General features: G+C 47.2%; 3 protein-coding genes across 4 annotated transcripts in view; all 3 read left to right on the plus strand.

Moving 5' to 3' along the window:
* The first annotated feature begins 7,252 nt into the window (after positions 1–7,252).
* LOC102569407 (C-X-C motif chemokine 10) lies at positions 7,253–10,384 on the plus strand. Its single transcript, XM_006270817.3, has 4 exons — positions 7,253–7,382; positions 8,531–8,657; positions 8,961–9,050; positions 9,759–10,384. Exons 1-4 carry the CDS (start codon positions 7,322–7,324, stop codon positions 9,781–9,783), a joined length of 303 nt encoding a protein of 100 aa, XP_006270879.1. The 5' UTR covers positions 7,253–7,321; the 3' UTR covers positions 9,784–10,384.
* Positions 10,385–14,294: 3,910 nt separating this feature from the next.
* LOC102569643 (C-X-C motif chemokine 10) lies at positions 14,295–18,322 on the plus strand. Of its 2 annotated transcripts, none has more exons than XM_059722402.1 (4): positions 14,295–14,425; positions 15,148–15,253; positions 15,556–15,645; positions 18,105–18,322. In XM_059722402.1, the coding sequence occupies exons 1-4, from the start codon at positions 14,365–14,367 to the stop codon at positions 18,115–18,117; spliced, it is 270 nt and encodes an 89-aa protein (XP_059578385.1). In that variant the 5' UTR covers positions 14,295–14,364; the 3' UTR covers positions 18,118–18,322. The 2 variants fall into 2 exon arrangements, with proteins under 2 accessions (XP_059578385.1, XP_006270880.1); XM_006270818.3 differs by lacking the exon at positions 18,105–18,322 and adding an exon at positions 16,886–17,333 and having other exon boundaries at positions 14,296–14,425.
* A 1,045-nt stretch (positions 18,323–19,367) lies between these two features.
* The window catches only part of SDAD1 (SDA1 domain containing 1), a 36,741-nt gene continuing 31,712 nt past the window's right edge, over positions 19,368–24,396 (plus strand). The window contains exons 1-3 of the mRNA XM_014607399.3: positions 19,368–19,528; positions 21,076–21,180; positions 23,974–24,072. Coding sequence (XP_014462885.1) covers positions 19,439–19,528; positions 21,076–21,180; positions 23,974–24,072 — 294 coding nt within the window. The 5' untranslated portion in view covers positions 19,368–19,438. The remainder of the gene's footprint in view (positions 19,529–21,075; positions 21,181–23,973; positions 24,073–24,396) is intronic.

Genomic DNA, 24,396 nt, shown 5'->3' on the forward strand with positions numbered 1-24,396 from the left:
TGGCAGGGGGCACAGCTGGGCTGCACTCAGGGTGGGCAGCAGTGGTGCTGGGAGGGAGGTTTGCAGGGGTCTAAGGCAAATTCTGATGTGGCTGCAGCCCCACCCCCACCCCATAGCCCCACTCCTGTAGGCCCCTGCAGTGAGGGAGGGAGTAGAAATGGGGCTGGAACAGGGGCAGGCACTGCCCAGCCAGGGCAGAGTGTGAGATGGAGCACAAACAGCCCATCCAGGGGAGAGGGGGGCATGTCCCATTGCTGCAGGCAACCCAGGAGAGTATGGGGCTGTGTACCCCCAGATCTGCGAACAGGGTGGGGCAGGCTGCCACCGCGGGCTGGGGCTGGGGTATCACCAGGCTGTTCTCAGTGGGGGTGTTTGGCTGGGCTGTGCTGGGAGGAGGTTTGGGGGTGGGAGGGCTACGGAAAATTTTGGAGTGGCTGCAGCCCTTCCCATAGCCCCCTCCCAGCACTGCTGCCACCCACCCCGAGTGCAGCCCAGCCCAGACTCTGCTGGGAAGAGCCCAGCACAGCCCAGGTCCCAGCCTGCCCCATACATAGATCTGGGGGTACATGCCCCCCATGCCCTCCCAGGGTGTGGGTATATGCCCCCCATGCCCTTTCAGGGTGTGTGTACAGATGGGAGCCAACCCCCCTGCACAGCTTAGTCCTGTGCCCCGCCCTGGCTAGGCAGCCTCTAACCCTGCCCCAGCCCCACTCCCTCCCCCACCGCTGGGAATGGAACAGTATTCCAACAATTTCAACTACAGGAGGTAAGGAAGTCATATTTGATATATCTGTAGATGCATCTGGGCTGCACTGAATGCTCATATTCACCTGTTTATTCCCCAGGATCTCTAATTTACCATGTTCTAGAACAGAGGCCCCCTCATCTTGTACATTTTTGTTCCTAGGTATTTTTGGTCATATTGCTATGGACATTAGTCATGTACATCCAGTTTACCAAGTAATCCAGAGGGTTCTGTATCAGTGACCTGTCTGCTTATTTACTCTTCCCCCTATAGGAAACTTTATCAATAATGGTTGCATGTTTTCTTTCAGGCCATTGATAAATACATGAAATATCTGTTGCTCCCGGAGGGACATAAGATAGCTCAGAAAAAAGATATTCCTATTCTAGAATAATAGTATCCACATAGGGAGTTATACAGGTATAACTAAAATGGTGTATTAAACATATATAAATATTCTGGTAACATATTCCATGTAGACAAGCCCAAACTCAGTTATTCAGGACATAGTTAGTTTGATACAGGTGTTTGTTAGGGCTGTGCGAGGCTTCAGACAGAGCTTTGGATCCGAAGAAACTTCAGACGCTTCGGGGTCCAAAGTAGCCTGTCTGGGTCGAAGCGCTGCCTTGTTCGGCTTCCCCAAGCGGGTCGGAGCTTCCAAAGAGCTTCGGAGCTGCCTCAGAGCTGCCTCGGAAATCCGGCCATAGGGTATAATGGGGAAACAATAAAATATCTATAACTTTGTTGTTTTTTGTCCGATTTTGGATGAGATTTTCAGGAGTGGTAGACTCTGCAGAGAGCATTAAACCAAGTTTCAAGAAGATAGGTGCAGGTGTTTGGGGGGAACGGCACCCCAAATTCTTGAAAGCAAAACTCCTGTTACGTCTATGTCTCACAACATAGCAGGGTGAAAACTGCAGGGGTGGGAGCTCTTACTGAGGCCACAAAGCCTGCCAAGTTTCAAGAAGACTGGTGTAGGGGTTTGGGGGGAACTGCCCTGCAAGGTGCGGACAAGCAAAACTCATGCCATGGGTGCTGTGGGACTGACTGTCTGTGCTGGGGCGGGGAGGGGAGACACTGCTGCAGGCCTGGCTGCTAAGCTGCTGTGTTCCCAGTTACCAATCAATCAATCCTGATTCACTCAGGGATCAGGGACTCAGGGACCAGCTCAATACACAGGACCTAGCTACTACATAACGACTTGACGAGCATCAGTTAGCACCTACAAAACCAGGCTAAGGAGAGGAAAGATTCAATACAGACAATCAACTGGCCCAAGACAGACACAGTCTTGGCACGTTTTGTCTGTCAGCAGCGAGGGGTGCAGGGCCCCAGAACCCCCCTGCACCGATCTCCTCCACACCTGGCAGGTGTTGTGGCCTCAGCAGGGGCCACCAACCCTGCAGCTGTCACTCCACTGCGCCATAACTCATGCAGTGTCACCCGTGGCACGAGTTTTGTTTGTCCGCAGCTTGAGGCGCAGTTCCCCCCGAAACCCCTGCACTGATCTTCTTGAAACTTGGTAGGCATCGTGGCCTCAGTAAGAGCTACCAGTCCTGCAGTTTTCACCTCCCTGTGTTGTAACACATAGACATGTTACATGAGCTTGCCTTTCAAGAATTTGGGGTACAGTTCCCCCCGAAACTCCTGCACCAATCTTCTTGAAACTTGGCAAGTTTCATGCTCTCAGCAGAGGATAACATTCTTGTGAGTTTCATCCAAATCAGACAAAAAACAACAAAGTTATAGATATTTCATTGATTCCCCATTATACCCTATGGCCGGATCTCTGAGGCGGCTCCAAAGCTTCAGCCAGATCAAGGCGGAAACCCAGTCCGGATCTCCGGATCAGATCTCACCTATCCAAAGCGGCCGGATCCAAAGCCGGATTGGATTGCTGCCAACTCGCACAGGCCTAGTATTTGTAACAAAAATCTCACACAAGAAATCCTCAGGAGAAATTCAACAGTCGCCATCCCTCCATCTGACTTTCTTTAGAATACTCCAGCACCAACATCCCCTTTTTAGACACAAGGATCAGTATCCAGAAGGGTAAAATACAGACCACAGTATACAAGAAACCCACAGACCAACATACATATCTGCACAGAACCAGCAATCACCCGAAACACACCAAAAAAGCTGTGATATACAGCCAAGCCCTCAGATACCACCGCATCTGTACTGAAGAGAACACCCGGGATCGCCACCTCACCAATCTTAAAAAGGCTTTCACCCAGCAAGGACACTCCTCCAGAGAGGTAGATCGCACGTTTGAAAGAGCCACCTGGATACCACGTGAAGAACTGCTGCAGTACAGAAGAAAAACACCCACAAATCGCACACCGCTGGTTATGACCTATCACCCATCCCTTGAACCTGTACAGAAAATCCTCAACAAATTGCAACCCATATTAGAAAAAGACCCCATTCTTAAAAAGATCTTCCCAGAGCCACCCATCCTAGCCTTCAGACAAGCACCAAACCTCGCCAACCTCATCACCAGAAGCAAACTTCCTCAAGCCCAGAACACACCAAAAGTATCCAGACCGTGCCAGGACAAGAAATGCAAAACCTGCCCCCACATCTCCACCACCCCCACAATTACTACACCCCACAACAGAGCCATCAGCATCCCAGGATCTTACAGCTGCACCTCCAGAAATGTAGTATACCTCATCCAATGCACCAAATGCCCTGATGGAAGATATGTAGGAGAGACCAGACAACAACTGCGCACCAGAATGAACGCACACCGGAAATCCATCAAAGACAGAAACACCCAATTACTGGTGGGGGCACATTTCTCACAGGAGGGTCACTCTCTTTCCAATCTCTCAGTCCTGATCCTCAAGGGAAACTTACACAACACTTCCCAGAGACAAGCCTATGAGCTCCATTTCATCAACCTGCTGGATACTAGAGATCAGGGACTAAACATAGACACTGGATTTTTGATACATTACAATCTGCCTGGCAACTGACTCCCCAGCCCAGCCCAGCCTCTGGCTTCTTTACTTTTCATTCTATCCAGGAAGAGCACACACCAACTGCTGAAGCTTCCTTAGCCTGACGCAGGGTTTTTGAACCCGAAAGCTTGCTTAATAACTATTCTCCAACCATTTGGGTTGGTCTAATAAAAGATATCAAATTCACCCAAGGAACCTTGTCAGGACTAATTCCACACTTAGAACATGGCTTCTATTTAACCTGAATGTTTTTTATAGCATAGTATCTCTTTTTACTACACAGATATTTGGTACTAATGGCAAGAAGTTTCCTTGACCTTTTCTTCTTCTGGTCTCATGCTATCTGTTTGGCTTGCCATTCTACTAGGGAAATGATTAGTTAAAGTAGAAATTCCCAAGATACAGTGTTACAGCAACTGTGTAGACACTATGGGAACAAAAACTACTTCTTTTAATTGTAATTAAATCTAGTTTAGTGAACCTAACCAATCTGATTACTCCTTCGAACGAGTTAATTTCATGACAGTTGCTACACAATTGGTGTGATGTGGACACTGTTTATTTTGATTATCCAAATTGCCCCACTGCTCCTAAATCTATTTGTTATATCTACCTGTGGTCTTTCACTATGTAGCCCTTGTTCAGAAAAGTGTTCTTATTCAGAAAAGTACTTAAGTTAAACATGTGATAAATTCCCAATGAAGCCAACAATACATGGATCTTGTCTATACTAGCCTGCTTCTAATGCCAGAAATTCTTGGCAGCAGCTACTACATTTCAGGCACCAGTGGGTATGCACAAAACCCGTGGGTTTCCGGTGGCTCCACATGGCTCCTGCCAGAGCCCTGTGACTGCACTATAAGAGCTACCTTTCATTTATGATTCAGGTACCTAACTTTCCTCAGTCTTTCAGAAAGTTGCAATCCTCCTGTACAGAACTTGACGGGTTGACAAAAGCACTCTGATGAAACTGAGGATCAAAAGAGAAGTTAATGTAAGACATGCTAGGCCTGTCTACATGTGAATATTAATGAGACACAATAAACTTCAGCACAGTTTATGCCAGTTTATTGCTCCTGGGCACAACATTTACATGTGTGCCTGGGACTGCAGCACATTGAGCCAGGGAGGTGCAGCCCCAGGTGGCAGGGAGCCCTAGGGGTCAGTCTGCCAGCTTGTACTTCTCCGACTCGGTTCAACATGCTGCAGAGGGGCTGACTAGGGCACAAGGGTGCTTACGTATGGGGCTAGCCAGCAGCCAGCCCCTGAAGCACCCTCATGCCCCAGCCAGCCCCCGTCAGCATCTACACATGCGTTGCAGCAGAGTAAATAACTGCCATAGGATAGTACTTGTATCTGGCAGTACAGACTTACAGTGGAGCTAATTAGTTTACTCCAACCCATGGGTGACTGGTGCCTCTTGAGTCAGGGGGCACGTGCCCCCCCTCACACCAGTCAGCAACCAGGGGCGGGGGATGTCCCCTGGCAGCTGATCTCACTAGCCAAGGAAAGGGGGTCCCTCTGCCACTTCCAGAAGCAGTGCGGCCATTTTTGGAAGTGGCCCCGCTCCCCAGCTTGTGCTCTCAGGGTGGGCACTGGTGCTCCCACCTGCCCCCCTGCCTGCTGGCTAAACAGGGAGCATGGCCTGACAGGGGGTGCACTGGCACTCTCAGGGGTGCCAGTGCACCCCCTATGTGTTGCCACTGCTCCAACCTAATAGCTCTGCATGTGTAGACCAGTGATGCTTTACTGGAGAGCCAAGTAGGCAATTCAACAATAAGCATCTTGTGTAGATGTGCCCCCCTGTGGAATACAGGTATAATGGACTGCAATGGGAAATACTGCTGTAGGGCCTTAGCTCATACCCTTCAGACCCATACATTTGTAACTTTATATTTTAGGTGCTTTTACAGCAAAGGGAGGGAAATATATAGTGTGTAAGAACTGAATAGTATCTCAGGCAGCTCCTGCAGCCAATCTGGTTCCAAACATACTGGCATCTATCTTCCCTTTGGATTAAATCATCAAGGCTGGGGGAGGAGGGGAGGGGCGGGTACTGGTGTGTGGGCAGCTCAGTCCATTCTGTGCCCAGGATTTTGCAGCCTGGAGAAGTCACTCCAGCTTCGCTTTAACTTTCAAACAAGGATTACAATCAGCATCTCACTCGGCATAATTCGCTTGTCTCGCAAGACAGACGGATGCCTATTACTACCTTTAAAAAGTATTTGACCCCTCCAGTGGCTCTCACTGTCTTGTTATGTTTCTGATTCCTGGTAGAGGAGCAATTTGTATCTACAGGTGGGACCTACATTTAGTATTCACTGTTAAGTGAACCCCACTGAGCCCAGTTGGCTCTTACTTGGTGTGAAAAAATACAACACGAACAACTGTGATATGCCAGATTTCACAGCTGTAATTCACACTTGCCTATATAGTGGGAGCCATGAAAATATCACTTTGCCAGCTAAACAGACTGGGCATTGCATGATCTGTGAGGGAAAGCCCCAGTAGATAATAACTCTGGAATTTTTTTCCTCTGTGCTACTTGTTCCTATTTCATTGAATCTCCTGATTTCTGAGAAGAAGATATATAGGTTTCACTTTCAGTCACTCAAGCAAGGCATGCTTGCCATATGTGACAGGGCTATTTAGGGAGCAGCGCTGCCTTGGACTCCTGAAGAAGCAATTCATTGAGGGAGTTCAGGAAAGGAAACAGTCCCCCAAAACACCTCAAGGATGGGAAGGGAGCAAAGAAAATGGGGCTCAGTCATGTCATCCCCAATCCTGAGGATGACATGAATAAGCAATAACAATTGGGCCCTTCAGGTTCAAACCAACACTGTAAAAGCACCTAAAATATAAAGTTACAAATGTGTTATTGTCACAACCATTCTCATTAAATATGCAAAACCTTTCCATTTCAGTCTGAGAAGTTGATTAAGATTTGCTTTTAGACAACATGTCATGGGTATCATTGTGGTTTCTGAAACAGTATCTTCAATTTAGAGGGTATGTGGATCAGGAGCATTGTCCCACTTCGGGGTGTTAGGGTATCTAAAAATACCCAGAGAACTAATGTTAAGTGCAGAAAGCTTTCTGGCTTGTTACTGAGGAAGATGTCTAAGTGACATACAAAAGTCAGGCACATTTATACTGGCAGAAAAGAACTGAAATAACAGCTCCCTCATATCTCTCTCTCTCTCTCATCCAACAATATTGATTTGGGGGGCTTTTACTTCAGGAATTCCCCCTGTATTGTTTTTTTTCTGCAAGAGTATGAAAGCAGTTGCCTTCCTGCTTATACATGATATGTAGGGTTAATACTTCCTAACACTCACTGAAACGAAACTTGCTTCCTTCTGGGAAATCAGCATTTGCAGTGAAACAGGCAAAGAGAAAACTTTGCTGCTGGGACTTCCCCACACAGGCAGCATAGCCCTGGATTGGATTGTCTTAGCTGACACAGCAAGAATTCAGACCAATCAGCACCAAGTAGGGAAAAGGTTTTAGAGTATAAATATGCACTGGGAAACACTTTCCCTAAGCCACTTCCCAGCTTCTCTCAGATATTCAAGAACAATACTGAGGAACCTTCGCTCTCATCACCATGGACAGAACGGCTGCTGTTGTCCTCTGCTCCGTGCTGCTGCTTGTGGCTGAAATCCAAGGTAAGAGGGAGGGGTACAGAATAGATTTGTTTTTTTGTTTGAGTCATAAAACCCAAGGTGTGATAACCTGGGCACGCTCTGTAGACGATGCCTGCTTGGAATGCACCTAAAAGGGTCATGGCTGGAGAGGCTGTGTTGTGCTGCTGTTACTGCTCAGCACTTTCGTTCACTCTGTTTGTGCTGTGACATGCAGGTCTAAGCACAGTGTAATCCTGCCATCATAAATGCAGGATGGGCAGCTTAGTTGTGGCTGTCTCAAAGAGAAGCAGGTGCAGGCAGGGATGGATTTCTGCCCATGCCCGACCCTGTATTGTAGGGGTATGGAAGCAGCTGCGGCCCATCACCTTCTGTGTCCTGTTTTAAGCTCTAGGGAAGGATAGTGAAGGCCTATTTCACAGCACATGGAAGTCAAGGCTTTCAGTGGCTTGTTGAGACGCAATAATGGTTGCCCCAACTGCTTGCTCTGCTTGTTCACTCCCATCCATTTTACACCAGTGGGTATCCCTAGACCTTAACTTTGGGGTGACTCCCCAAAGACTCCCAAACAGAATCAGGCCCACCGACTTGCAGACAAGGCTGGCAACACAAGTCCATGATCTCTCAAAGGAAGTGGTTCAGAAGGGTTTCACGCAAACCAACTAACCGGAATAAGGCAGTACTGTCATTATCATGACAGTGTGCTAAACTAAGTGGTCCCAAGCTAGCAACACAGGACATATTATGTGTTAGCCCTGAAGTGAAGCAGAGATTTTTCAATCACTCAGGGCATTTATACGTGTGCTCCAGGGTGGGGGCGGAGAAGTGGGGAGGAATATCACATGTATCAGCGTCCGTATGCTGAAAAATGGTGGGGGGGATGGACACTTTAACTAAAACTCTTAAAATGATCTTTAGTTAAAACACCCCACCACCATTTTTCAGCACGGGGACACTGATACACATGACACTAGAGTATGCTGGAGCACAGTAATTACCATGCTCCAGCAGACTCAATTAATTGAGTCTGCTCCAACATGCTTTAACTACAGCAGGTCAGAGAAGCCTCACTGAACATGTATAGGTGCCTTCTCATTCCATCATAAATACATTTTAGATCTTTCATCTTTGGGTCTGATCTTGTACTGATCTCTCTGTCTTATTTCCACTAGGAGCTCCAAATGCTGGAAGAGGACGATGCCTGTGCACAGCAAAAGGTTCTAACTTTCTTCCACCAAAATCCTTGGCAAAACTAGAAGTGTTTCCAAAGAGCTCTTCCTGCGAGCACCTTGAGATCATGTGAGTAACACTTCTATTGCTCAGCTAGCCCTTTCCCCACCAGAGGGGTTGCTTCTGACAGTGGCAGAAAATGCAAGATCTGGTAGAACACTGGCACACAGCTGTGCTCAGTGCTCTATAAACACGCCAGGTAGTCAGAGCTTCCCTGGGTGACCTGTGTTTATCTTTTTCCCCCTTTATGATAACTGTCAAATTACAGTCACTGTAGTCTCTGACTTCTGATGATCAGAATCTGATGAGAGATACAAGGATGATGGCACTTTTTCCCTGAAATATTAATTCTCCTTCCTTTTTTTCTTTCAGTGCCACACTTAAGGACTCTAAACAGCAAGTGTGCCTGAACCCGGATTCGAAATGGGTGCAGAAAATAGTGAAAAACCTCATCAAGAGCAGGTAGGTTTGAGCTCAGTCTGCAAGGAAATACCCTGAGAGCTTGGGGCTTGCCTCATTCTTACACATCAACAAGTCCCTCTCCAGACTCAATAGAGTCTGTTGGTCTTTGAAGTGTCACAGCCCACAGCTAAATCACTGTCCCCAGTAGCCACAGAAACCTCCTCAGAACTCTTCAATGTGCTCATTTGCCAAGAACAACCTGGCATGTACCCAGAAAACACACTGAATACCCTATGCCATCTCTGCATGGTGCTCCTCGTAGGGGAGCAAGTGAAATGCCAGGGTTTGAGTTAGCCCTGTAGGGAAGACCAGAACCTGTATCTCAGAAAAAAACACAGGGTCTAATGGATTGTGGGGGCAGGGGAAATTTTCACCTCATTCTGCAACCCTCATCTAGGCCTTGGTACTTTCTCAGGAGAAGCCATCATGAGATGTGCAAGGGTTAAGGGCCAGGTTGTGCTATACCCACAGTCTCAGGGCGATATTTGGAGTAAGGAGCTGAAAAGTATATTAGTAGCAGAACCTTGTCCTTTGCATTTAACTCTCTGCTCTGCCCAGAGCGGCAAGGCCGCATGTGATGAGCTTGGTTCTGATGTCACTTCCAGCAGCATCAGAAAGGGGAAAGAAAAGCCGTCCTCTGATGGATGGAATCTGGAAAGATGCAATCCCTGCTCCAGTGATAACATTCAATTGTGTTTATTCTGACAGGTCTAAACGTGGCAGCGCCCTGTAAGATAGATGATGCACCAGCAAGAGATGTCTCAATGAACTAGCAATGTCACAGAGATTCAGGGTGTTTTCTGTGAGCGTCTTTTATCCAGCTCTACAGAACACTGATGCTGCAGCTGAAACTTTAACTGTGGTCTTCAACACTAACTCATGCCTCTGCTAATGTAACCTGTGAGTGATGACAGTGCTGAAACGCCAAGCATACCTCAGTCAAACAAAGTGATGGACTTAATCCTCAGTAACAGAGAGAGCAGCTTGAGCTGACTTTGGTCAAGGGGGTCAGCTCATGGCTAAAAGTGTAAATACTCAGATGGTTTCTGCTTCCTTGATCAGCAACTACTTCCTGGACTAGCAGAAGTTGGATTTTCCAGTTATCATTATAATTCCTAATGCTGTTCCCACTGAGCTTATGCTGAGTGGTCCTTATGGACACAAGACTCCAAAAGTAGTTGTTATGCTAAGAGAAACTAACTTAATTCTTTGATGTATATATTGTTTCATGCTATAGTAATGTACATAATGTAGAAATGGTTGTATGTGTGGGCTGCCAAGTACTTGCCCACTGGGTCTGTTAATAAAATAAAATATGTCTTAGAATATAAAAAGGATGAGGCTATTTATTTAACCAATGTATAAATATTTCTTGTGGGCCATAAATGTGTATGAGCATTTGCCAAATGTAAGCTGATGAACTTGCAAAACTGAAGTGACTTAACTAACAGTCAATGGGTTCATCTACATGAGAAGCTTTACTGCACAGTAGATTAGTCTACTGCACAGTAAAGCATCACCATCAACACGTGCACAACATTTAAATTAGTTTACTGAGCAGTTAGCTAGTACCTGTAAATGCAGGTATTTAACTAATTATGCAGTAAGTACTGAGCCATGAGGCTGGCAGTTTCTCCTGCTGCCTCCTGTTGCCTGTCCCAGCCTGGCCTTTAGACCCCTAGCCTGGCCCCTGGGTCTATGCCAGCTACTGCCAGCCCCTGGGCACTGGGTCTTAGGGGCATGCTGGCCACAGAAGGCCCACCATCACCTGGCTCTGGCCCCCAATGCCTGCCCCACCGCCTGGCTGCCTCCCAGGCACCTCTGCTGTAGACACATGCCAAACCCCAGTGGTACCTGGAGTCTCTTGCTGAGCCCCCGAGGTCTTTCAAAGCACATGATGGCGGCCTCACCAATGCCACAGACAGTGTCCCAGGGCGCTAACTGGTCAGAGGGAGAGACTGCCAACCTTATCGTACTATGGGGTGACACCAGGGTGCAGATCCAGTTTTCCTGTCTGCTCAAACACCCAGATATATGAAACCATGGCAGCCCAGTCTGTGCAGCAGTGCCGCATAAAGATCCAGGCCCTGTGGGCCCAATGGGTCCATGTCACAGACCATAACCACTGGTCTGGCGCTGCCCTTTATACAGCAGCTGTTCCACATCCTGGTTCCCAGGGACCCAGGACGCAGCCATGCGGTGCACAGCAGCACAGACAGCATGCCAGAGCCTCCACCAGGCCCCAGCAGTGACAAGCAAGTCTGCAGACAAGGGCCCCACCGGGTGCAGGTCTCAGTGCACTTCCCACCCTCATCTATCAGCTCATGCAGCCCAAGTCAACTACTGCTTTGCTGACTCTGGGCACACAGCCCCAGTGAGGAGGACAGGCCAGGGATGTCACCAGCCATGAACAGCTCCAGGTCCTCCCCAGAGGGAGCCACTGCCTGGGCAGCCAATCGCCATGCCTCTGTGCTCCAGGACACCACCTTCAGTGGCATATTGCCACCTTCAGAGACAGACTTGGGCTGCTGGAACAGCCTGCCATGCCCATCCAATAAGCCCCACACAGGGAGGAGGCCTGGGGGAAAGGGGGCACCCACACCAACTCTCCCACCTGCCCCTGGGCTGCACACCTGGAGGCAGGGGCCCCATTCAGAGGGTGCCCCCCTCCCTTTCCTGCCCCTGCCCCCCCTCCCCACCCTGCTTGGCCAACCTCGCCCCTGCCCCCTAGTGTTCCCTCCCACACACAGGGAGGTGGGAGAAAGTCCACAACTTTACTGGGCAGCCAGTGTCCTCTCAGTTAGGCAGCCAGTGGCCTGTCATATGCAGAGAAACTCATTAATGGCACCAGCGATCTCCTCCTTGGCTGCAGGGATCAGGCACTCATAGCATAGACACAGATACCCCCCCAGGCAGCGGCACACTTTGTGGGGAAGCGTGGGCTTGTCTGGGTTGTTGTCAAAGCTCAGGGCCCCACGCTAGGTTCTCAGCTGCACCTGGGGCACCATGGTGATCAGCAGCAGTGGGGCACAGTGGATCAGGCTCCCCTTGCTGCACTCAAATGGCCTGGCACACTTGGGGTGCAGATGGGGACACTCTCAGCAGGGGCACATTTGGGGTGCAGACCACATGCAGTGTGGACCCTGGCCCACGCTGCCTCTCTGGAGAGGCCCGCCGGGGGGAGGGCATCACCAGCAACGTGTCCCAGCTGGGTAGGAGACCCTCACATCCTAACCTTGGGCCTGGTGCCATGGAAGCAAACTGCCTGGCCTGCAGGAAGAGAAGGGGGGAAGTTGGTTTGAAGTAGTGGCAGCTGCTGCCAGGAGTCAGCCTGGCCTGGCCTCCCCTGCGGGGAGATTGGGAAGGCAGGCTGGTGGTGGTAAGCACCAAACAGGCTGTCTGCCCCTGCGAAGGGAGCGGGGATGGAAGGCTTGGCCGGTGGCCGCCTATGGCAGGGGCCACCTGGCTAAATTAGCATGGTCCCTGGGCACCTGCGCACATCCAACCTGATCAGAGGCCAGAGGCCTGTGAGGAGGGAGTTAGAAGTTGATTCCCCCATCTGGCTCTGCAGAGCTGTTCAATGCAAATATAGCAGGTGAGCCTTTAAGTGTCATTTCCAACACAGTGTAACAAACCCCTGCAATGTCAGGCATGATCACTACAGCCAACAAATGGTCTTCTCACTTTTATATAGAAAGTGCTAGGGATTAGGGTCACAGACCAACAGGCCAAAGAGGAAGGACAAATACAGGTAAATAGACATTCACAGTATAACAACATTCACTTAAAGGTCAAGTAAACAGGTCATAGTCAGTACCACTGGAATGCATACATTCAGCACATAAAGCTCCTTCCCCCACCTCCGGAGGTTTTCCTAAGAATCCTCCTTTAGTCCAGAGTCACTCTGTATAGGTCTCTAGGTCGGGGGCCATGTGCAATCAGTCTATGGTTCATCTGCGCTGTGCAGGGGCTTGCCTCTCGCTTCATTCATTCTCAGATCTCCTCTCCCATCCAACCTGGGCTCCCTAGCACGTAGCCAGCCTGGACTGTGTGGTTGCTTCCTTTTCCTGCTTCCCCAAGTTCTCTAGGATTTGCAGTCTGGCATCACAGCAACAGAACTCTGCATGATTGCTCATCACTTCCTCTTCCTGCTTCCCGGTGCCTCTGAGATTTGTAGTCCAGGGTCACAGCCAACAGGACTCCTCAGGGCTGCTTCCTTCTGTTACACATTCATCTCACATTCCCAATGCATACAATGCATTACATTACACACCACTTATGTTACAACTGGTTGGTGCCTCTGCTATTGTAATCTCTGGGTGATGATAAAGTGCTGAAGCACCAAACATATCTCAGACTGACATTCTGAAGTGATGCAGCTATTCAGTAGACTCCCAGAATGAAGCCTGAGCTGCATTTAATACTTCTGGACTACCAGAAGTTGGATTTTCCATTGTTATTTTTATGCTAAAAGAAATGAACACTTAGATGTACATCTTGAAATCTAATTTTCTGTTTCAGAGAGGCTAGAAGTCACTTCAAACTTGGCATTGGTCCTTGGCATTTATTGTTAACTTACATAATTTATTGTCTTAAAGAAAAAATACCCTCTTTCCCATGGCTCTGTGGGAGTCTCACACTGACAGGTGGATCCGGCAGAGGAGAGGAGAGAACCTAAGCAAACACAAATGCTGTCTGGTGAACAAAGTCCTGAGAGCTTACCAGTAAGATGGGGCAGCTCTTGGGTTTTAAACATGAAGACAAATATTAAATATGCTGTGTCCTTCACAGTCATATGCAATTTATACATAACATTTTGATCCATGTTTCTCAGCAAAATTCCTGGGAGACATATAAACCTTGAGTATGAGCATTTGAAAGAACACACCTCCACCTCCTACCCTCACAACTATAGTTATTTGTGACTTTGACTTCCAGAATTCCCCATTTTATTTTCTTCTGTGAAGTCCCCAAGGCAGAGCAGCTCTTTATATGGATCAGTGCTGGCTACTTGACTCTTTCAGAGCACTGAAAGTAAAACATAGCCTTATGAGAAAAGAGCCATTTCAATGAAAAGGGAACAATCAAAATATCTAAAAGAATTCCTCAGGTCTGGTGATTATCAGGACTTTCCCACAGACTGTATAGTCCCAGATAATTTTATCTGACAAGGCAATAATTCAGACCAATCAGCAACAAGGAGGGAAAAGCTTTTAGAGTATAAATATACATTGGGAAACACTTTCCCTGAGCCACTTTCCAGTTTCACTCAGATACTCAAGAACAATACTGAGGAACCTTTGTGCTTGTTGCCATGGACAAAACCTTTGCTCTTGTCCTCTGCTCTGTGCTGCTGCTCACTGCTGAAATCCAAGGTAAGAGGGAGAGGTACAGAATAGACTCTGAGGTCTGTCTGAGTCATAAAACTCAAATTGATAACTTGGGAAAGCTCTGTAGAAGGTGTGTGCTTGGAATGCACCAGTGGCAAAAAGCCAAGGAGTGGTTGTGTTGTGATGCTGCTCACCGCTTTGGTTCACTCTGCTTGTACTGTGACATTCAAGATGGGCAGCTTGAATGCAAGGTGCAGGCAGGTATGGATTTCTGCCCAGGCCTGGCCCTGTATTGAAGGGGTAGGGAAGCAGCTGCAGACCATCACCTTTGTGTTTGTCCCATTTTCAGTCCTGGGTTCCACAGCACACTGAAGTCAGTAGGGTGTCTCCCAGGCTTTCAGTGGCTTCTTAGGAAGCAGTAACAGTTACCCTAACTGCTGCTTTGCTCATTCACTCCCATCCCTTTTACATCAGTGGGACTTTCAGACCAGGCTGACAAGACAGGGGTGGCCATCATCTCCCAAAGAAAGTGGTCTAGAGGGGCTTAATGCAAACCAACTAACAGGAACAAGGCAGAAGACAGCTGTTTTTAATGTGGCACTGTGCTAATGTAAATGGGCGTAAGGGAACAATGCTGAATACATTTTATGTTGGCTCAAAGTGAGGCAGAACATTTTCATCTCTTTTCTTACACTTTAAATATATTTTGTGCTCCAACCTCAGTGGGATGATATCCTTCTGATCTATCTTGCGCCTGTTTCTTTTAGGACGATGCCTGTGCACAACTAAAGGTTCTGACTTTGTTCACCCAAAATCCTTACAAAAACTAGATATGTATCCTAAGAGTCCATCCTGCGAATACATTGAGATCATGTGAGTAAAGATGCCATGGCTCCCTCCAGAGTCTACTTGTTGTAAAGGCAGAAAATGTGGGGTTTGGGAAAATACTGGCAGTCTGCTGTATAAGGTATATACTAGAGATACATAGGGTAGATAGAGCTTATCACAGTTTGTCTATTTATGTTCTTTGCTAATGCACTGTGCTAATCCACTGAACACTCAGGTCACCACAGGATCAGACTCTGCTGATCAAAAGCTAAGCATAGATACAAAGATGATGGTGAACTTCTCTTTGAATGAGTAGGGAGAATTAAGTATTTTTTTTTTTCTTTCAGCGCTACACTGAAGGGCTCTGGACAGCAAAAATGTCTGAACCCTGATTCCAAGTTGGTGAAGAAGATGGTGCAGAACCTCATCAAGAAAAGGTAGGACTGACTTAAGGGAAAAAGGAAATACTCTGCTTCCATGTATCAATAGGGTATAAATAAGATCCCTTTCCAGGCTCAATAGATTTTTTTTTTGCCAAAGGTCATTGTTCTTGCCCAGTTTATGGCTAAACTACTACCCACAGAATCTGCAGAACCTGTTTTTTACCCCATAGGATACATCTACACATGCACTTTACTGTGGATTAGACTAATTAGATCCACAGTAAAGCGTCACCATCTACACAAGTGGTGGTATTGGGGCACAGTAAACTAATTAACTCCACCACAAGCTAGTACTGTCCCTGACAATACTGTATTATGGCAGAGTAATTAACTGTGGTGAAATGCACACGTAGCTGGTTATAGGCATAAATTGTGCCCAGTCAGCTCAGCCAGCTGAAGGCCAGTCTCCTGCCTGCCAACTAGCCATACAGCTTTGCAGGTCTGCACCCTTGTGCCCCAGGCAGCCCCTCCACTGCCTACTGGCACTACCCAGAGCCCAGGGCTGACTCCCCATACTCCTTACACTGCCCTTGCTCAAATTGCTGCTGTCCTGGGAGCACATATAGATGCTGCATCTGGGAGCAGTTTATTCTGGCTTCAACTGCTTCGGAGTTTATTATCTCGCATTAATTGTTCACGTACATGCATCCACTGTATCATAGTGCCTGGAGCCCAGTCATATGGATCTGGAGAACACAGAATACCTCATTTCATATCTGCGTGGTGCTTCTCACAGGAAAGCAGGTCAAATGCCTAGCTTTGTTTCAGAGCTGCAAGGAAAACCAGAGTAGCTCAAATAGCATGTTGATGATCTCAGTCTCAGGACTGAACTTTGTTTTGCTGAACTAAGGAATATTTGCTTTACTCTGTATTGCCCATTTGGTTTTCAGCAATTCATTGGGGATGACCAGATGTGTCACAGGTTATACAGGAATGCTGTTAATAAGTGCCACACTTGCATCTTTGGAGTAACACTTTGACTAGTCACAGAATAAATTACTAATCCAGGTCACAATGATAGAATCTGGTTATTAGCAGATTTACTACTTCTCTGCAAAACAAGAAACTATTGCATTGCCCCTGGTTTTGATTTTACTAGAGTAAATCTGGAAAGAATGCGGTGGAGTGAAACTGTGTAGAGCTGGTTACAGGAAAGGGAAAAAGTATAGAAGAAACCATGGAAGAAACAGATGGTACTCCAACAATAAGTTTCCTGCTGTGTTTATTTTGACAGGTTCCTAGCAAAACTTCCCAGTAAGTGGGCAATTCTTCAGTGAGAGACATGCCAATGGACTAGCACTATTGGAAGGTTTCAGCTAATCTGACACACACTTCCCAAAGCAATCTTTATTTTAAAATTAGTTGCCTTAATTATTAAATATGCATCTTGCTTCCTTTTAATCTATATAATGTTACATGCAATTGTAATTAAGAGGTAAGTGAAAAACATGGCCATAGGCTTTCTTAATAGTATTATACACATCTTATCATATCAAAGCAACAATGCTCTGTGTTTAACTTACATGCAAACTTTATTTTTAATGTCAATGTACATGACTATCTATTAAAAAGCAGTATAACACACTGGTGGAATTGAATTGCCTTCACTAATACTCTTTGTGCTATGTCATTCTCCTTGTAAATCCAGATCAGTAAAAGTGAATAAAAAGCACTGAAAACTATGACAGATGCTTGCATTGTTTTTCCTCTGTACTATGTTTGCCAAAATTTCATTCATTTTTCTAATACAGTATGTTATTATTAGTACCTGGATTTGAGAATTAATATGAATAATCTGCCAAACTGTTTCTAATGATAGAAATACAACCCCAGAAAACCTCAACCGCAGGCAGATTCTAATTACCTAGAACAGTTTGGACCAATCTCCAATCCACTGAACTTCACAGATACCTGGTACTTTTCATTCCATCCAGGAAGAGCACACACCAACTGCTGAAACTTCCTTAGCCTGACGAAGGGTTTTTGAACCTGAAAGCTTGCTTAATAAATATTCTCCAACTATTTGGGTTGGTCTAATAAAAGATATCAAATTCACCCAAGGAACCTTGTCTGCCTATGTCCTTAGACCAACATGGCTACAACCTAAACCCCTGCACAGATACCTGGTGACTTTCAAGATGCAGGAGGTATCTGGCACCTCCCACACACACACATCTATTCTCTCTTTCCGCTCTCCCCAGTGACATATCTGCAGGAGGAAATGGGTATCATAGCTTAACCAAAGGTGAATTAGTCTGGGTCTGGTGAAGCAGGGAAGGAAAGTGATTTTGCAAAAATCTTGTTGGTCTAATAAAATATATCATCTCTACTACGAGTCCCGATTGCCTTTTCCTCTAGACCAATATGGCTACAACCTGGATACCTGACACATGGAAGATATTGAATTTTAGCCGATTTATTAAAAAATGAAATCTTCATATTTTCCCAAGCAGGAAGCAACTGTGACCACCTGAAACCTGAGATCCTGCTCCTGCCTTTGTTTCAAGGTAATTTGCATCATCACAGATCCTCACAGGAGGTGAGAGGCTTCATACCAGCTATGAACTGACTGCTCAGAGGAGTTTTCCATCTAGTGACTCCTCTGTGAAATCCTATGAAATATGAACTTCCATATCTACCCCAGAGAACTTCTACAATCTTTTCTCCCATGCCTGATGAAGGGTGTTTGTGCCCAAAAGCTTGCAATTAAACTTTTTTTGCAAAAATATTGTTGGTCTAATCAAACATATCATCTTTACTATGAGTCCTGATTGCCTTTTCCCATGGCCGACTGGTGCCACTTTAGTTGGTGGGGCACGTGGCCCCCCGCGACCAGTCTCGCTACCCAGGGGGAGGGGTGCCCCCAGCAGCAGAACTCATTGTCCGGTTGATCATGGTGGCTGATCACTGCAGCCGCTTCCAGGAGTGGCTGCGGCCGCTTCTGGGAATGGCTGCAGCGATCTGCCGGCGCTTGCAGGGGAGGCACTGGTGCTCCCACCTGCCCATGGCCTAAGCAGCAAGCGCGGGTGATCAGGGGTGCACTGGCACTCTCAGGGGGTGCGTGTGCACCTCTATGCACCTCCTACATGTCGCCACTGCCTTTTCCTCTAGACCAGGGGTGGGCAATTATTTTGGGCGGAGGGTCGCTTACTGAGTTTTGGCAAGCCATCAAGGGCCGCATGACAGGCAGCCCAGGACAGGTAAATATTAATTTTCTAAATGTTTTAGGGGCCCCGCAGGCTGGACAGAATGGCCTGGCGGGCCGCATCTGCCCCCGGGGCCACATTTTGCCCACCCCTGCTCTAGACCAAATCCGCTAGGAGGATGCCCCAGGCCTGACTCCTGCAGACCCTCAGGTTGACCTGCACTGATCTGGCAGCACAGGGGAGGCCTTGTAGACCCTGCTGCATCCCAGCTGTGTGACCCAAGCACACCCGCCCAGAAAACTTAACACCAGTGTAGAGCAAAGCCCGTCTTCTTGGCCATGAACTCCTATTTACAGATTGGAGTCTGCACACAGGTAAGTGCTACGCTATGTTGTGCATGTCCCACTAAACACAGTCGCTGCTGCTGACCCACCTGCCCAGCCCTCTGCCTGGGCGCTCCGTTCAGCGTTCATAACCCATTTTCCAAGCCTACGCCCGGCGGTTGCTTCTAGAGCAAGCTTGTCCCAGCGCAACTCCCGTACTTCTCAAACCAACATGGCGACGCCCAGGGGAAGCCCACGTGGTTGCGCCGGGCGGGGCTCCGACTCGTGGAACCGGGCAGCGGCCCTTTCCCTGCTACCATGTCCGGCCGCCACGGCAACAAACTGCCCAGTAACTTGCCACAGCTGCAGAACCTGATCAAGCGGGACCCGACTGCCTATACTGAGGAGGTGAGAGAGCGCGGGCGCCCGGCCTCGCACCCCGGCCTCATATCCCCTCCCTGGCTGCCCTGGCGGATAAGGGAGATGCAACGGGCATTTGTTGTGGTCTTTGTGGTTTAAACACAAACAACATAGCTTATACCGTCTCCCGTCCCCCGCTTCCCCAAGGCTGAGGATGACTTGAGAGGCCGATTTTGTGCCCCCCCCCCCCCCCAGTTGGGTCTTTACTTTTGCAGAACGGCTATTTAGAGAATAAACAGGAAGGATTTTATGGTGGAGTGCCTCACTGAAAACAAGTCGCTCCTCTCCGCCCCGACTAGCTACATCCAAGCTGAAACATGCAGTGCTTTGTTTCTGTGGCCCTCAATGGCATATTTTAGAGTAAAAATAAAGGATTTTTGGTGAAGACCTACTGCCATTTATAGTGAAGATAACTGTACCAAGATGGCACCCCTCTTTTTTCATTTTTCACTTTGAAATCGTCTCCCTGAGCTTTAACAGCTATTACTTTCCTTCAGCCATTTAATACTTTTGGTGTAAAAGAGGGTTCCTCTGCTGGCCTGCATACTGCGGTGTGCTTATTGGGCAGCATGACTGAATGTGAGGATTGCTTTAATGCAACAGTTGTGTTTAATACCAAAATTTGGGGGTGAGAGCTGTATTTGGTCCCTAGCATTAAGCCAGGGTGCAGAGGTAGCTTTTGAATGGGTGATGCAAAGTGCTATGCAATGTTAGCGCTGTTAGGTGTGCAAACACGACTTGCAATATAAACAGAGCAAAACTCCCCAGGATTTCAATGGTATAGGATCCTATACTTAGGGCACTATTACAGGCAAAAAGGAAATGGCTACAGTAAACATTTATTGTGAATGATTTCCCTCCTGTGAAGATAGGCATCTTTTGATAACTACCCAATGCCAGTTTAAGATCTGATCCACATGACATGGCAGGACTCCCTTACAGCAGTATTATTATTTTGGATACTCCTTGAAAATTGTCTTCTCTAGACAATCAAGACAGCTCTGTAGCTGAATATCTAGCCATAGAGGAGATAGGAGATCAAGGAAACACTTTTAGATCTACTTGCCACATTTACTCTGCAGTGGTTCTTAACCTTTTTAGCCTCAAAGCATCCCTCAGAAAATACCAGCGATTTGTTTTCGTTAATTTTTGGCTATTAAAAAAAAAGAGAGGCAGAGAGCGCGCAAGCTCAATTCTGTTGCAAAAAAATTCAGAAAACTCACAAAAGGTCAAAGAATGTTAAAAATAAGGTACTCCTATTTGAAACCAGAGGTTATTTTTAACATTCTTTGACCTTTTGTGAGTTTTCTGAATTTTTTTGCAACAGAATTGAGCTTGCGCGCTCTCTGCCTCTCTTTTTTTTAATAGCCTGTAATAGTGCCCTAAGTATAGGATCCTATACCATTGAAATCCTGGGGAGTTTTGCTCTGTTTTCAGACGGTTAGATATGGGGGCCTCAAATCTGTTTTGCTATTTGGAACGGAGAATGTCTTTTGGAGTAATGGCAACTAACAGTGAAATGCTGTCATTTTTAGTTTCTTCAGCAGTATCATCACTACCAGTCCAATGTGGAGATTTTCAAACTTCAACCCAATAAGCCCAATAAGGAGCTGGCTGAATTGGTGATGTTTTTGGCACAGGTAAGATGCAGTAATCCTGGAAAAAATGTATTAGATTATTAAAAGAGACCTCCAGAACCTTTACCCTGGATAAGATAAATAAATAAAGAAAATAATGATGTGATTTATCTGCTGTCCTTCCCAACAAAAGCTCCGGGTGGCTTACAATAAGAGGACAGAATAACTTACAAACCAAGAGTGTGACGAGAACAAAACAACTTAAAAGGGAACTATAATATCCATGTAAAATGGAGTCGTCCTAAACAATACCTCAGTCTAGCTTTGTTTGCCAAGTGCCTGCCCAAACAGGAAGGTCCTGCAGTGCTTCTAAAAGATGTCCAGGCTAAGGATCTGCTGGGCCTCAAGGGAAGGAGTTCCAGAGCTGAGGAGCAACTGCTGAGAATGGCCTCCCATGCATTTCCTCAAAGTGTTTCATAGTTTCATAGTAGGTAGGGTCGGAAGGGACCTGAGCAGATCAAGTCCGACCCCCTCCCATGGGCAGAAAAGAATGCTAGGGTCAAAAGACCCTGACTAGCTGAATATCTAGCCTCCTTTTGAAGACCCCCTGGGTAGGAGCGAGCACCATTGCCCTTGGAAATTGGTTCCAGATCCTAGCCGCCAAGACTGTGAAGTAGCAACTCCTGATATCTAAATTGAATCTACTCTCGGTCAACTTATGGCCGTTATTCCTTGTTACTCCCAGCAGTGCTCGGGGGAACAGGGACTCTCCCATAGCTTGCTGGTCCCCCTTGGCCAGTTTGTAGACAGCCACCAGATCCCCTCTCAGCCTTCTCTTGTGGAGGCTGAACAGGTTCAGGTCCCGTAGCCTCTGCTTATAGGGCCTGCCTTGCTGCCCCCCGATCATGTGGATGGCCCTCCTCTGGACCCTCTCGATGCTGTCCACATCCCTCCTGAAGTGCGGCGCCCAGAACTGGACGCAGTACTCCAACTGCAGCCTGACCAGTGCCGCATAGATGGGGAGGATCACTTCCTTGGACTGGACCTGCTTGTGATGCATCTGTGGATGCATGACAAGGTGCGGTTAGCCTTCCTGACTGTGTCCCCACATTGGCGGCCCACGTTCATTTTGGAATCAATAATGACTCCAAGACTCTTTTCTGCCTCTGTGCTGACGAGAAGGGAGTTCCCCAGCCTGTAGGTATGCTGCTGGTTCTTCCTCCCCAGGTGCAATACCTTGCACTTGTCAGTATTGAATCCCATCCTGTTCTCATCCACCCACCCCTGTAACCTGTCCAGATCTAGTTGCAGCCAGTCCTTCTCCTCCAGTGTGCCCACTTTTCCCCACATCTTGGTGTCATCTGCGAATTTGAACAAGGTGCTTTTCACCCCCTCGTCCAAGTCACTGATGAAGATGTTGAACAGTGCGGGCCCAAGAACTGAGCCCTGGGGACCCCCCACTGCCCATGTCCCTCCAGGTTGAAAATGGCCCATCCACCACCACTCTCTGGGTGCAGCCCTCCAGCTAATTTGTGTCCCGTCGGACTGTGTAGGCATCGACATAACAGTCGCCTAATTTCTTAATGAGAATGGGGTGAGAGACAGTGTCAAAGGCCTTCCTAAAGTCCAGAAAGACTACATCCACCACGACACCTGCATGCAAGGATTTTGTGACCTGGCCATAAGAGGCCCCCAGGTTGGTCTGACAGGACCTACCTCTAATGAACCCATGTTGATTGCCCCTACGCATGATCTCCCCTGCTGGTCCCTCACAGATGTGCTCCTGGATAATTTTCTCAAAGAGCTTCCCCAGGACCGAGGTAAGACTAACGGGCCTGTAGTTTCCTGGGTCCTCCTTCCTCCCATTTTTGAAAATGGGGACCACATCGGCCCTTTTCCAGTCCTTTGGCACCTTACCAGAGCACCACGAGTGCTCGCAAAGCTGTGCCAGGGGTCCTGCAATGACCTCTGCTAATTCCCTCAGCACTCTGGGGTGGAGGTTGTCAGGACCTGCTGATTTGAAAATGTCTAGACCCACCAGAAGTTCCCTGACTCAGTCCTCACTGACCCTGGGCCTGGCAGTGCCTCCCCTGTGTCCGTCGGGGATCCCAGTGCATGGGATGCCCTGGTCCCTGCTCAAAAAGATGGAGGCAAAGAAATTGTTAAAGAGGTTAGCTTTGTCATCTGGTGTGACCACCAGATTTCCTAGCGTATCCTGCAGAGGCCCCACGTTATCCAGAACCTTCTTTTTACTCCCTATGTATTTGAAAAAGGACTTCTTGTTATCCTTATCTGGGTCGCTAGTCCCAGTTCCATTTCTGCCTTGGACTTGGGGACTTGGGGTACTGATGGTACTTGCAAGAAGTTGTTCCCGGCTCATGTGAGGCATTGCAGTGGGGTGTAAGGAAGGTGGTCTTTTAGGTAATGGGCTGAGGCTGTTTAGGGCCTTATTTGAAAAATGTGGACTGTTTAGCCTTGCTAGTTCCCAAAATGTCCCATTTGAAAAACAACACATCTGTGATAAATGCTGTAGGAACAGTGTAGTCTGTTAACTGGAATGCAAGTAAGTCTGTCTGTCAAATATGTGGTGCAATTTTAAATAGCATGTTTACCTCTTTTAAAATTTCAGCATTTTAATTAGTACCCCAAAGAAACAACATTAAAGAGCTGGAATGAAACTAAAACAAAATTAGTTGCCCTCTGTTTCTTGCTATTCGAGCTATTTATATTCAGTTGATAATGATCTTATTTAGGGTAAAGGTTTTACCAGGTGACTTTTAGTTTGAACTTTTATATCATCATATATATGGCTACTGTCTATGATAGAGACTTCAGTAAAGTCTTTTTTTTAAACAGGTAGGCCACTGCTACCCAGAATATCTTACTGACTTTCCACAGCAACTGAAAGAGCTGCTTTCTTACCACCACACAATCTTGGATGCAGATCTTCGAATGGTAAGTCTGATATTTATACAACTGATAGGGTCCTTGAAGACATTATATCAAGGTTTTTTTTATTTTAAGTGTAATTCAAGATATTTTGCAAAGCTACTATTAATTTTGGGTGTATCCATCTTGTAGTGTCCAGCTCTCTGAAAATCAGGTCCCCTTAAGATGTTTCAGATTGAGCAGCCAGAAATCAAGGCAGACATGTTCTTGTTGATAGAGAAGTGGTACTTTGGATTATAGTGCTGCTATACAGATGGTAACTGTCTTCCAAGGAACTACTTATTTTGAAAGCGTAAAGTTAAGTGCACACACGTGTCTCAGCAAGACTAG

This window comes from Alligator mississippiensis, chromosome 2, assembly GCF_030867095.1.
Source record: "Alligator mississippiensis isolate rAllMis1 chromosome 2, rAllMis1, whole genome shotgun sequence".
NCBI lineage: Eukaryota > Metazoa > Chordata > Crocodylia > Alligatoridae > Alligator > Alligator mississippiensis.

What these genes read in the sequence shown, in the direction of transcription:
- LOC102569407 (XM_006270817.3), top strand. Translation starts at nt 7,322, where the DNA reads ATGGACAGAACGGCTGCTGTTGTCCTCTGCTCCGTGCTGCTGCTTGTG. An exon ending in GCTTGTGGCTGAAATCCAAG is followed by an intron (nt 7,383 to 8,530) that starts GTAAGAGGGAGG and finishes TATTTCCACTAG; the next exon opens with GAGCTCCAAATGCTGGAAGA. An exon ending in TGCGAGCACCTTGAGATCAT is followed by an intron (nt 8,658 to 8,960) that starts GTGAGTAACACT and finishes TTTTTCTTTCAG; the next exon opens with TGCCACACTTAAGGACTCTA.
- LOC102569643 (XM_006270818.3), top strand. Translation starts at nt 14,365, where the DNA reads ATGGACAAAACCTTTGCTCTTGTCCTCTGCTCTGTGCTGCTGCTCACT. An exon ending in GCTCACTGCTGAAATCCAAG is followed by an intron (nt 14,426 to 15,147) that starts GTAAGAGGGAGA and finishes TGTTTCTTTTAG; the next exon opens with GACGATGCCTGTGCACAACT. An exon ending in TGCGAATACATTGAGATCAT is followed by an intron (nt 15,254 to 15,555) that starts GTGAGTAAAGAT and finishes TTTTTCTTTCAG; the next exon opens with CGCTACACTGAAGGGCTCTG.